Source organism: Gymnoscopelus microlampas, assembly GCF_963454915.1.
Source record: "Gymnoscopelus microlampas genome assembly, chromosome: 9".
Classification (NCBI taxonomy): Eukaryota; Metazoa; Chordata; class Actinopteri; order Myctophiformes; family Myctophidae; genus Gymnoscopelus; species Gymnoscopelus microlampas.
The window spans coordinates 52,451,521-52,464,677 of record NC_139946.1 but is presented as its reverse complement, the minus strand read 5'-3'; the positions used below and the strand labels follow the sequence as shown (position 1 = coordinate 52,464,677).

Below are 13,157 nucleotides of genomic sequence, written 5' to 3'. Positions count from 1 at the left end.
ATCTGTGCTCAGCAGCTTTCCCTGGGTGAATAGAGAACAAAAGAGAAAAAAAGGGGGGAAAAAACACACACACAGATTTTGTGCATTTTTAGATAGAGACTAGGCTGATGCCCGTGGGGAACGATGCCCTCCCGTTGTTATGCAATACCCATCGTACCCGTATATCAATCATAGTACTTGGAGGTCAGTCTAGGATGTCAGTACTATGCCATCATATTGATGGCATCAGGGATCTCCATATATGGGTATAAAGGCGACAAATAGTCTGACAGAGAATACAGACAATCTCCATATGTAGTGCGTAGGCTACAAGGCTGCATACAGAATGGGCATATCGTCCGGATCGGCGCGTCTGGACAACCTGATCTGACAGCCCATATATGGGCATATCAGTCCAACCGCTGACCCGGACAACTTCACACCGGGCACCGCACTCCCTCAGACAGACACACTTATGTAATAGTTCTCCAGTAGATGTTCAGGCCGCTGAACATCTAGTTTAAAGTGACCTCCATACATGGGCCTGTTTGTGACATCCATCCACCATCCAGCGTCCAGCCAGTCTCCATGTATGGGCATGTTACATTTGTGACGCCCACCGTCCAGCCAACATCCACCCACAAGCCAAGTTCATGGAAGTCAGGTTGAAAAATGTAGTCATATGTCATATACGGCATAGATGCCATGCCGTTAGTGGCAGTTAGTTCTTTGGGGACCTTTTACATTTTTTTAAAATTCATAATTTCTGTTCTGCCATCCCGCCGTCTCTCCATATTTCGGCAAGACTGCATCATCAACACTGTTATTAGACCCTGTCTTGTTGTCTACTGTGAGTCTTTTCACATTTTGTGGAGCCGTCCCTCCTTATTAGGGCAAGACTTGATGTCATCAATATGATGTCATCAGTCATCGACGTAGAGGAAGTCTGTGCCGTTATTAGACCATGTCTGACAAGATGATGATTTGAGTTTAGCAGTGGTTCTTCTTACAGGTCTGTTAAATGAACCCTAAGGATTTTACTTTGTAGATTGGGGTTCCAGAGATAAAATGGGGGTCTGTGACCGAATGCTGGGCGTCCTTGAAATGAAAATAGGTTGGGAATCACTGACGTAAGCAATGTATTTCAGCCTCACATCCAGCGGGTTCTCCTCCCCCAACATGGGGTATTTCCCCAACACTCACAGGATGACATGGGTGAAGAGTGCCATGACGCCAGCACTGATCAGGCCGGTGATTGGCACGGTTAAAATCCAGGCGAGAAAGATGTTTCGGAACAGGCGCCAGTCCACAGCCGTCCTAGAGCGCAGCCAGCCTACTGCCACCACAGAGCCCACCTGGCAGTGGGTGGTGGAGACGGGCAAGCCGATGTTAGAGGCAAACAACACAGTCAGGGCTGAGGCCAGTTCAATGCTGAAACCACTGGAAGGGGTGATAGGAGTCAGATCTCTGCCCAGGGTCTGCATCACTCTGCGGCCCCACACACACAGCCCGACCGCGATACCCGCTCCTCCATAGAGAAGCAACCAGATGGGAGTGCTGGCTTTTGATACCACACTACCAGTCGAGTACACTATCCACAGAGCGACCAGGGGGCCGACGGCATTACTGACATCATTGCCTCCATGGGCGAAGGCTTCGAAGCAGGCGGTGACAATCTGGAGGAACTGGAAGAGAGTGGCGACCTCAGGCCTGTCTTTCTCCAGTTTGTTATCATCATCCTCTTTCACCATTTCCACCGCCACATGGCCCTCCAGGGGGCGCTCTGGAGTCAAGTGTTCAGAAGTTGAGTTGACGTGACTTGGCTTGCAGTTCAGGCCGTCCAGTTGACTGCAGTCCAGGCCACCTGAACCCGGGCCCTCGTCACCCTCGTCACAGGCACGGAATACCCCTTCCTTATGCTTGAGTCCACTGTGCATGCCAGTGATGGCCAAGGCATAGGAGGTGTAGCTGTTGTTTTGGCGCATAAGTTCCCTGTGGAGGTCAGAGTCCTTGCAGACAGTGTGGTAATGGCTGTTGCTGTTGCTAGGGATGTAAACTGGCATGTTGTTGAACTGGGCTTGATCGGGGGTGTCGGTTTGGCCATCGCTGTCCTGGACTTGTTTGTTAACCGCTGGTTGATCGGGGACACTGTTAGAAGCATCGTGGTCTGTGTCATCAGAATCTCCGATATCAGATACCACTCTGCGCTCTTCTGGGACAGGTTGGGGCTTAGCGGACAATTCAATCTTCCTTTTCAGGTATGGGCAGACAATAAACCAGACCAGAACAGCGGTGAGTCCAGCAGAGCCCAGAGAGACGATCAGATCACCCCACCAAGGGATCTTGTCAAATCCCAGCATCGGAGCTCCGGTGTACAGGATGGAGAACACGTTGACTCCCATGGTGAAGGCATAGAAGACAGGCAGGGACTTCAGTCCATTGGGCACGGGATCGTCCTTCTGCAAGATGAATCTGCGTACAATGTAGAAAATAATTCCTGACGTTATACCGGACAACAGGGGGCTCAGGAACCAGGACACTACGATAAGAAGGAGTTTAAGCCAGTTGACCCCTTTCAGGCCTTTGGCGACCAGGGAGAAGCCAATAGTAGCACCAACAATGGAGTGGGTTCCAGAGATGGGAAGCTTAAAAAAGGAGGCAGCCAGATGCCACACTGCAGAACCAACCATTGCACTAAAGGATCCAGCCATCAACAATTGCTCAGCGCCATGGTACACATTAACGTCAATAATGCCCTTCCGGATGGTGTCGCCCACTTTGGCCCCAATAAACACACACCCGAGAGTCTCGAACACAGAGGCCAGAATGCAGGCTTGTTTCAAGGTGACTACTCCAGAGCCTACAGCTGTGCCAAAGGAGTTGGCAACGTCATTGGCACCCACTGCAAAGGCTAGAATGAAGGCGACAATGAAGCCAAGAATCAGTAGCCAAAGGTACTCTGTCATCGGGCCCTGGATTGCTAAGGCTACTACTGTGCCCGCCAGTAGAACTGTAGCCGTAGTTGTTGAAACCATTGTTAGCGTTGACGAAATTGACTAACTTTACAATCTTTATGGGAATTAATTTTCAAATTATTTATAAGTCTACAAAGAGCAGCTATTCAAAAGATGTTTAGCTAGCAATTAAGCTCAGCCTGGGCTTATGAGGTTATGATATAATTAACATGATTACAAAAAGACCAAGAATCCCTTCGTTAAAAGAATAACTATATAGTTCGGTGACCCTTCTTCTTCCTTCTCAGCTCTTGACCTTTACTATCTGTTGCTTGCAGACAAAGACAGCTGTGTGACTGTGATCTGCATCTTTAAGGAACAAATGCATCAACACCGTGACGTCAGCTCTATGTCACAAACGCCAAGTCGTGACACACGGAACTTACATCATCAAGCTAAGGCAGAAAACAACAATAAACATATGCTACTGTATTTAAACACCAACAAGATGGGGTCTAAAACGGCTTGGCTTCACTGTGGATAACGTTTAAGGAAAACAGTCATAGCTGTAATGCATAATAATCTGCTCCATAGAAGCCTTCTTTTTCTACAGTACTGACCCATACCTTTCAAATAATGGCATAAATGTATGTAGTCACTAAAGTATATTATTCCTACCACAATCCCCAAGTGGAATATGAAGTTCTCTTGGAGCTGAATTTAACCTACAGTACTTGATATGTCCAGCAGATGGGAGTGTTCTACAGAGCAACTGATTGTGTGTAGGAGTGATGGGGGTACAAGCCTCACATGATGTCTTCAACAAGCAACACATGCACATACCTAACTTCCATACACATGCAAGCGAGAACGTGCCAAGTCTAACAAATTTTGAGTTTTAGTCACTGCAGGACAGGGTAGATATTGGTTTTGATATTATCATTTTTATTTATGTGTTACAAATATGAATTATGATGACACTGTATTTTGTCATCAAATGCTATTTTTGAGGAAAAACTGCAGTCCTTTTTTAACAGTTTATACAAATGCATACTTTTAAAGGTGTAAGTAATATATATATCGGTTAAAGTTTTTTGTTAAAACGTTAAAGCTCTTTATTCGGATAATATTAATTGTCATAGTGTTTGTTCAGTAGATCTCCCCGTCTATCCCGCTCTTTAATGAACATAAAATTCATTTTCAGGTGGGTCACCAATTTCATCCAATCAGAATTATTTCCATAATCATAATTTCAATGTCAGGCCCAGTCCCAGGGCCCAAAGTTCGGGGAGCACTCATACATAGGTGCATTTCATAAACAGGTGACGTAGGCAAGTACCTGGGGCCCAGAGCAATGAGGGCCCCCAAGAGCTCATTCAAGCCAATCAGACGGGGTTCCAACAATCTCAAGAATCACCTCTGCTCACAAAAGGCTTCATATTTATTTTTGCTGTCCTTTCTAGTTGCCCTATAGGTCCCTGCACCCTCTGACTGGTTCTTGATGGCAGGTCAGAACAGTAAGGTCTGATGCATGTACATATGTGTCAGGCTTTATTACACGGCTTAGTTGAATGCGTGATTCTGTTTGGTTAATTATTTTTCATTAATGACCACTGCTATCAACAACAGACCACTGCAGACACCTGAACCAACGGCGTTTCGAAGGCCGGAGACTTATGTTTTGCTCCGGTCCGCATTAAATTAATTTGCACGCACACTCCCAGTAAGCCAAGGAAGAAGCTCAGCCAAATCGGCCTCATGGTGGCGCTATGACAGGCCACTTCGGCCCGTTTTGGCCACCTTAAACGGTGGGTCATACAATCCCCTGGATTCCTTGGGTCATGACGCAACTCCCCATACGAGGCTCTGGCCATTTCGCATTTTCTTCAAAACACACTTTTTGCTATACTGCTGCTCCTACAAATTTTGTCCAAAACTCATGCACATGTGATCAAGATGGGTCAGTCAGATTTTTCATATTCCATTCCAGCTGGCTTTGACTGCCTTCCAAAGTTTGGCTTGGGTAGGTAACCCGGCCTGGCGGAGACCTGTGCACACTTTTGTAGCTACATTCTTGTTTACATTTAACTAAATGATAAATATATTCATTAAGTAGCCGTCTAATAAGCAGGATAATGACTTTAGATGATTTTAGATTATTATCACAAAACGTACATTAATCAATGAAGCCCTATGTTATGCTTTGTCTATTTGAAAATAGCTGATCTACAAGCTCACAACGTGTAGATCAATTATGACAATTTGTTAAAATGTTTGAAAACAAAAAACAGAAATAGGAAGGTTCTGCATAATGAGTAGGCTACTTTTACTTTTGGTACATTATATATAACATTTTTAGTACAGGACTTTTATTCTTAATTTCCACATTGTGGTATTGCTTACTAAAGTAAATAATCTGAATACTTCTTCCACCACCAGTGATCAAATGCTCTCACTAGACTGCCGCCCTAACTGCACAAAATAATATAAATTCTTCACAAGTAATTCAATTATAATACGGTGCAGCCACAGCAACGACCTCTGTCATTACTTCTGCTTTGAAGAATCATGTCTTCTGCTGACGCCAGCATATCTTTTATTAAATCATTATCACACATTAGTTTCATTTAGATAAAAAAAAAGCTTCTAATGGGTTGTAAGGCGATTAGATAAGCTGCACATTAATTAATATTACAAAACAAATACCACCTCATGCCATAGGCCTATCACTGCCTGCTTTTAATCATGTTACTGTAATTGCCCAGCATGTTTATCTTCCTTTATCAAATCTCGACTAGCTGCCTAAACGCTTGTGATTACTTGCTTAACTTTTTTCCTGATTCCTCTAGCTAGGCATAACAGAAGTACTTTCTGAATATAACAATGTCATACAATGTTTCAGGCAAAGACACAAGAATCAAGAAGGGTTTTATTTGTCACTTACTTACAATATACAGTAAAAGCAGCCAAAATGTTGGTGGGACTGTGCAGAACTGTGCTAACATAATGATACACTACAACAGCAAGGTAATAGTAAGAATAAGTAAGAATAAAGTTAGAGTTAGAGTCTTGTCATACAATAGCTCATCTTTTAGCAGTGTACGATGTGCAGATACAATATCTTATCCTAGAGCAGCAGTGTTAAAAAGGGCACAAAGAGAGGCCTAAAATATACGGAAGATCCGGATTTGTATTCTTCAAATAATAAAATCAACAGGAACTTGACATTTTTATAACATAAAAAACAGTACTGGGTTTGGTGATGTGCTATATTGTCTGAATCAGCTTTGTTTGTGTTCGTTTACGGGCTAAAAGACGGACTTTGAGTGCTGTTTCACTGTACAATTTATGTCAATGAGGAGCATAGTTTGATTTCTAATCAATGGAGCAATTATTTTGGATTTCTTGTCCACCTTTGGAGTTACATCATGGCAAGGTAACTACACAATCCAAACCTCTAAAAGTGGTCTTGCCCTTTAAGCCCTTGGCTTGGAAATAGCTACATTTTGCCTATTGCATGAGACAGATAGACAGATAGATAACAATTTACATGACTTTGGCAAATAAAAAGTAATTTACTTTACAAAACAGCACAGTTGGTAAATTATATATTGACACACACACACACACACACACACACACACACACACACACACACACACACACACACACACACACACACACACACACACACACACACACACACACACACACACACACACACACACACACATGCACATTAAGGTAGTATTGAAACGCCACCAAAATAATTGGATCACAAATAGTAAATGCTCAAATAGTTTTCAATCATTCACCTAAATTTCACTAAAATCGATGCGTAAATATGAAAATACATTCATGACGACATCGTGTTCACTATTATTATCAATATTGCTGCATTGAGCATTTCATTATCAGTCCTTCACACAAGGAGAAATGTTAAACTGGCCTGCGTGTTTGTGGAAAATAAAGTAATCGTAGTACATGTTGACACAATTGATAATCTTTTGTGAAACAATCTTTAGCAAATACATCATTTTTTTTGTACATGTGTGGAAGATATGAGCACTGTGTGTACTGTATAAAAGTGAGTGTATTCCTTCCTTGCACACCACTGCAATCATGGGGAAGGCTCTGATTCTGACAGGTAAGTTAACTGAAATGTATGTTGTACTTTTAACTTTTTTGTAGTTAATGTAGTTACACCGATTGTGAAGCTATCTCTTCTTAGACTAGACGTATAGAGATAAGTAAGACCAGGTCTTTAAATCTTTTTTTCTTGACTTTTTATGCCATGTAGGACTTTGACATTAGTGTCGAATATAAAGTGTGTTACAAATAAAATGTATTATTATTATTACTAAGTAAGAGTATGAGACTATGACTTAAGGTGTTAAGATACTATACGATTTGGATGGATTTAGTTTTTGGTTTAAGCTTAGCTAACTACATGTGTCCTGCTTTTTTTACAGGTTTGGCTCTGCTGCTGCATGTGCAGCTCGGTGAGTTTTCTTAGAAGTTTAAGAAAAATGCACAGTTTACAATGTTTTAATTGGACAGAGGACACCTTGCATGTCTTCATTATACAAGCAGTGGTGAACAGTTACGAAGTACATTTACAAGTTACATTTTGGAGTATCTGTGTTTATTTGAATTTCTACATTTTTATTTAATTATTTTTGGAACATTTCTAATTGTCAAGACAGTGATGCATTGACATTATAACAGAAAATGTACTTTGTTTTGAATTCATATTTTTAAAAGCATGTACTTCTGAGTACTTAAGTATCTTTAAAAGCAAGTACTTTAGTACTTCAACCTAAGCACAAATTTGACTTAGCAACTTTCAATTGTAGTTGAGTAATATTTGACCAGGATTATCTATCCTTTGACTTAAAGTGCACGTAAAGTGAATTAAGTTATTTGTTTATAAGTACTGGGGTTGAGTAGCTTTGTCCACCACTGATTGATATAAAACAGAAAATGTACTTTTTTAAAAAGTAAATATTCTTAAAAGCATATACTGTACTCCTGAATACTCCAGTACTTTTATTCAAGTACAACTTCCACTTAAAGTTGAGTGTTGACTCAAGTGCTGGGGTTGACTTGAGTACTGTGAGTAAAGTAATTAAACTAACCTATAAAAAACAGCCTGGATTTCATTATAAATGCTCTGGTTCCTTCTCTGTCTGCTAGCTTTCCAGTATCCCACAGCAGACGTGTGTCCATGTGAGCACCAGGAACTCTGCAATGTGATTCAGGGTGAAAGGGAGTTTGAGGTAAAGTAGACGGGAGAGGACAGAATGATTTGTTTTAGTGGATCCCCCATGATGAGTGGGCTCTAGGGGGTCCCAGCTAAATTAATTCATCATCTAAATCAGTTTAACGACTTTAACCCTGCTTGACACTTAGAGGTTCTCTTATGGGGACCCTGCATGGCCCAAGCTATTGTTAGATGGGGGTTTGCAGCCAAATACCTATCAATTCCACACAAATTACCAGCAGCAGCAAGTATTCATCAGTGTTTATCAAAGTGGGCTCCAGTGTTCCAGCCAGTGACCTCTTTGATACTCTATTTACTATAGGTTATCACAATGATACGATCCCTGGGGGACCCCCGTTCTACTAGATATAGTGGGACTGTGGGACATACTGCGTAATATTGTCCGGGTCATTACAGCATCTATCTACAGTATTTGGAATCTACCACTCAAAAATGAAAGCTGCTGGGCCCTAGCGCCCAAGGATATTTTGGAACGCAACCAAAAGTAATCAGAAACAGCATTTATTAACTCTAAAGTACATAAATACATACATTTGAGATACATTTCCGGCGACTACAGCACATAATCTTTGCCGCCAGTGTCAGGGGCAGACATGAACACTTTTTGTGAATTGGGATTGCGCCAGCCTAACTGTAACAGCACCAATTTAACTCATTTCTGATAGTTTTGAGACAGGATTATTGCCATGAGAATTGACACACCTAATATTTTCAATTAATTTCTTTATACAGCTTGAAAAGGAACAGCGATGCATACATACTGTATCTGTTAACAGTATTGTCTGTTTCCAGGTGTATGTCTTTGATGTTGGTGGCAAGAACTGGCAGTCATATGATTGGAAACTCGTGACAACAGTGGCCATGTTTGGTCCTACATACGATGCTGAGCTCATGTGTCACGCTCATTCTAAAGGAGCACGAGTAGTCCTCAGAGGTACAACATTTATAACCACTACACATACTATCAACAAAGACAAACATAATATTGTAGTGTCTGTGTCCATTAGTGTGTTAAATTAAAAGTTATTTGCCATGGGGAAAGTGTTTTTTTTGTGTTTTGTTATTTGTGATTAATGTTTTAATGTTCATTTCAGAATGTGTTTTATGTGTGTTGGCAATTGTACTTGTTTGTATCAGGACTCAGGAGTTGAGTTATGGAGACATAATTGTGCAGTGTTGCAAATAATGCAATGCGTGTATCTGATTTAAATTACTCAGTGAAGTAAAGTTCACTATTTTGTGACTTCTTTGCATCATCTTTGATTAACTCATTCGCTCTGCCAAACATTTCATGATTGTGTTTTTGAGGAGAAAGGGATTTTTCTGCCAATATTAATGATATTTTTTTTTATTTTACCAAAGCTAACCAAATGCTTCCTCATTATATCCAGTACTTTTTTTTATATATATTTTTTTTTACTTCCTGGACAATTATGTCCAGTACAGTGTTATCATTTTTCAGTCCACATTACCTCTTAAACACCTCTTAAAACCTCTTTTCTTATGGCAAAAAAATACTTTTAGATGGGGGGTCTGTGGCCAAATACATGATTTTTTTTTTGAGAACCTGTGGTATATGCTCATAACGTTCCTTCATCTTGCTATGACTACTGTAGGTATTCCTGCTTCTCTGGCCGCTCTGCTGACCCCTGCCAGCAGGACAGCCTGGATCACAGAGCAGATCGACTTGGCCAAGAAGCAGTTCATGGATGGAATCAATCTGGACATTGAAGAACCAGTGGCTCTGAACTCTCCAGAGTACCACGCCCTGACCGCCCTGGTCCAAGAGACCACTGAGGCCTTCCACAACGCCATCCCCGGGTCCCAGGTACAAACAACATCTTAACAGTGACAGAGTTTCTCAATTATTATTACAAAACATACATTAATCAATTAAGCACTATTTTATACTTTGGATATTTGGAATTAGCCAATCTACAAGCTCACAAAACGTGCTCTGAGGTTGTAGATCTGCTATTTTCGAAACATTTGAGTACTTTATTGGTTCTGCAAGTATATTATATTGAAGCCATTACTTTAATTCATACTTTTAATCAAGTCAACTTTTGAACACAAACCTTTTATATTGTGGTTAGGGTTATTAGTATTGGAGTATTTCTTAACCACTGCCTTCTCCTGACCATTTAGGTGTCATTTGATTTCGCCTGGTCCCCAAATCACATCGACGGGCGTTACTATGACTATGCTGCCATTGGGGAGGCCGTCGACATTGTGTTTGTGATGTCCTATGACGAGCAGAGCCAGATCTATGGCGAGTGCATCGCCATGGCCAACGCTCCATTCTTCAAAACTCTGAAAGGTTGGTTGGTTGTAATGATTCATACTACAGGCTGTAACTATCCAATATCTTCTTAGCGATTATTCTATCGATAACGTTTTTGTTGAATGGAATAATTGATTATATTTATATAATATATATCTTTTATATAAATCAATGAATCAACGTATAGCCCACCTACTAATTGTACATTTTATATACAATATAATTGACAAAATCAATCAGTGCGATTAATCACTTAAGCTGTATTTTACAATTTGTACAAATGTCGGTTTCTATATATTTTCGGTTAACTGCCTGGCGCTATTACTAATGAGCCTCATCCTAAACCCATGCAACACATTTGATAACACCATGTCTGCATATTGTGGTCTTTCTTAACAGGCTACAGAGAGTATTTGGATATGAAGATCGACCCCAAGAAGATTGTGATGGGAGTACCCTGGTATGGCTATGATTATCCCTGCGAGAGCCTCGTGGTAAGAACAAACAGTCCATTCTGTGATGGGTGGTTTCTCTTCTGTTGTAATTAAATCTATAAGTCTTATAGTAGACTACTTTTGAAATATCCATGTTATATGGAGTCTGAAATTACAGATATAAAAGGAACAGTACAATTCATCACTTATATATTATTACTGTCTTACTTTACATTCTCAATCATACACATTAATTCGAGGGATACCAGTATATTTGTGCAGGGGTTTGATCTCTGTTGGTTAGCCAAGTGTTTCCCAAACAGTGCGTCGGGACCAGTGATGGAAAGTAACTAAGTACATTTACTTAAGTACTGTACTTAAGTAAAATTTTGAGGTACAGTATTTGTACTTTACTTGAAATTTCCAATACTTTTACTTCTACTCCACTACATCTCAGAGGCAAATATTGTACTTTTACTCCACTACATTTATTTGAAAACTTTAGTTACTAGTTACTTTTCAGGTATAAATGATTACATTATAAAACATACATTAACCACTTTAGCCCTATTTTATACATAGGCTATTTGAAAATAGCAGATCTACAAGCTCACAACGCGTCGCATCGCAACGCGTTGTGAGCTTGTAGATCTGCTATTTTCAAATATTTAGTACTTTAATACTAATACTTTAGTACATTTTGTACTTTTACTCAAGTAAATTTTGAATTCTGGACTCTTACTTGTAACAGAGTATTTTTATATTGCAGTATTGGTACTTTTACTTAAGTAAAGAATTTGAGTACTTTTTCCACCACTGGTCGGGACCCATTTTTTATAGGTCACGAGTAAACACGGCTGCCGTGTTAAGATGGGTGGGCCATGAACACTTGAAAGATCAGAAAGGTTTGGGAACCGCTGGTCTATAATGTTAAAGCCCAAACATAAAAAGTGAACACAGGTCTACTATGTCTTCTCCTGTCATGTAGGACGGTGTGTGTTCTCTTGCCAAAGTGGAGTTCCGTGGAGCACCATGCAGCGACGCCGCTGGTAAACAGATGCCCTTCAGCTGGTTGATGAAGCACGTCAAGAAGTCCATCTCCGGCTATAAGTATGACTATCTGCAGCAAGCACCATACTTCAACTACCAGGTACGGTTACGGTGGTTACCGTAAGGGCTTACATAGACGTTTATCATGTTCTGTCCTGTTGAAAGGTCCACTCACTAGGTGTGCTAAGTGCTAAAGTAACTGCCCCGCCCCCCCGATCCCACCCCCCGATCCTATTGAAAAACCAGGTGAAAATCAAAATCATCATTTCAAAAGAAGGCCAAAGAAATTGTCAAAAGCAAGAAAATAGCCGATGTCGGAGTGAGAAGGTATTCTTTCGTTAACATACGTAGATGTTATTTACTAGATCTACCCACTCCTGCATAGTGGAGGACTCGGGAACAACCAACGCCTTGTGAATACGTTCCTAAAGGCTAAAATGCCCAACAAATATCCATTAGATCGCCTTGCCTGGAAATCCACATGTCCTATACATGGAACAATGCATGGGCAGATCAATATTAAGTATGCTACTGTATGTAATGCTTTATGGATACTAACTTCTGAATTATAATTCTAATTTTTCCCACCCAGGATGATGAAGGAAAGCTCCACCAGGTGTGGTTCGATGACCCACAGAGCATTTGCGTCAAGGGGGCCTTGGTTGGTATTGAGGGGATGAGGGGCATTGGCATGTGGAACGGCGACCAATTGGACTACAGCGACAACCTGCTGGCTAAGATCCAGGCCTCACTGATGTGGAACGCCCTCCGATGTGCAGATATCCGTCTTCCTCATTTGCAGATGCCTCATTTGCATTTGTAATGCAAATGTGACCCTAAAGAGAAATGTTGGTGTCTCGATTGATTGATTTATCCACCAGTATTGATCGTTTGAATCAAAATGTTTGTGCTTTGGTATATATCTTCAGAAATAAAATCATCAGATTAGAAAAAAAAGATGATCTACTGTAGTAGTAATCATTGTGACCTTTTTCCGCAGTGCTTTAACGTGGTAAAAGTAACTTACAATAATGATACAATAAATACATTATAGTATTAATTATATCATTATCACCTGAAGAGAGAGGATGCACTAACAGTGGTAAACAAAAACCCCTGGCCTTGTAAAAGAGCGCCACGTCGTCATTCAAAATGGTTCAAAGTGATACAAA

General features: G+C 40.7%; 2 protein-coding genes across 2 annotated transcripts; one reads left to right on the top strand and one right to left on the bottom strand.

Annotated features, from left to right (window-relative positions):
* Positions 1 to 1,178: 1,178 nt before the first annotated feature.
* LOC311051642 (sodium-dependent phosphate transporter 1-B-like) lies at positions 1,179 to 3,014 on the bottom strand (the record flags this gene model as incomplete). The annotated part of the gene is made up of 1 exon (XM_084066226.1): positions 1,179 to 3,014. One exon carries the CDS (start codon positions 3,012 to 3,014, stop codon positions 1,179 to 1,181), a length of 1,836 nt encoding a protein of 611 aa, XP_083922352.1.
* Positions 3,015 to 7,055: 4,041 nt separating this feature from the next.
* Positions 7,056 to 12,808, top strand: LOC311051641 (di-N-acetylchitobiase-like; the record flags this gene model as incomplete). The annotated part of the gene is made up of 9 exons (XM_084066225.1): positions 7,056 to 7,080; positions 7,406 to 7,435; positions 8,130 to 8,212; positions 9,010 to 9,151; positions 9,834 to 10,045; positions 10,366 to 10,537; positions 10,901 to 10,992; positions 11,924 to 12,085; positions 12,578 to 12,808. The coding sequence occupies 9 exons, from the start codon at positions 7,056 to 7,058 to the stop codon at positions 12,806 to 12,808; spliced, it is 1,149 nt and encodes a 382-aa protein (XP_083922351.1).
* Positions 12,809 to 13,157: the final 349 nt, after the last annotated feature.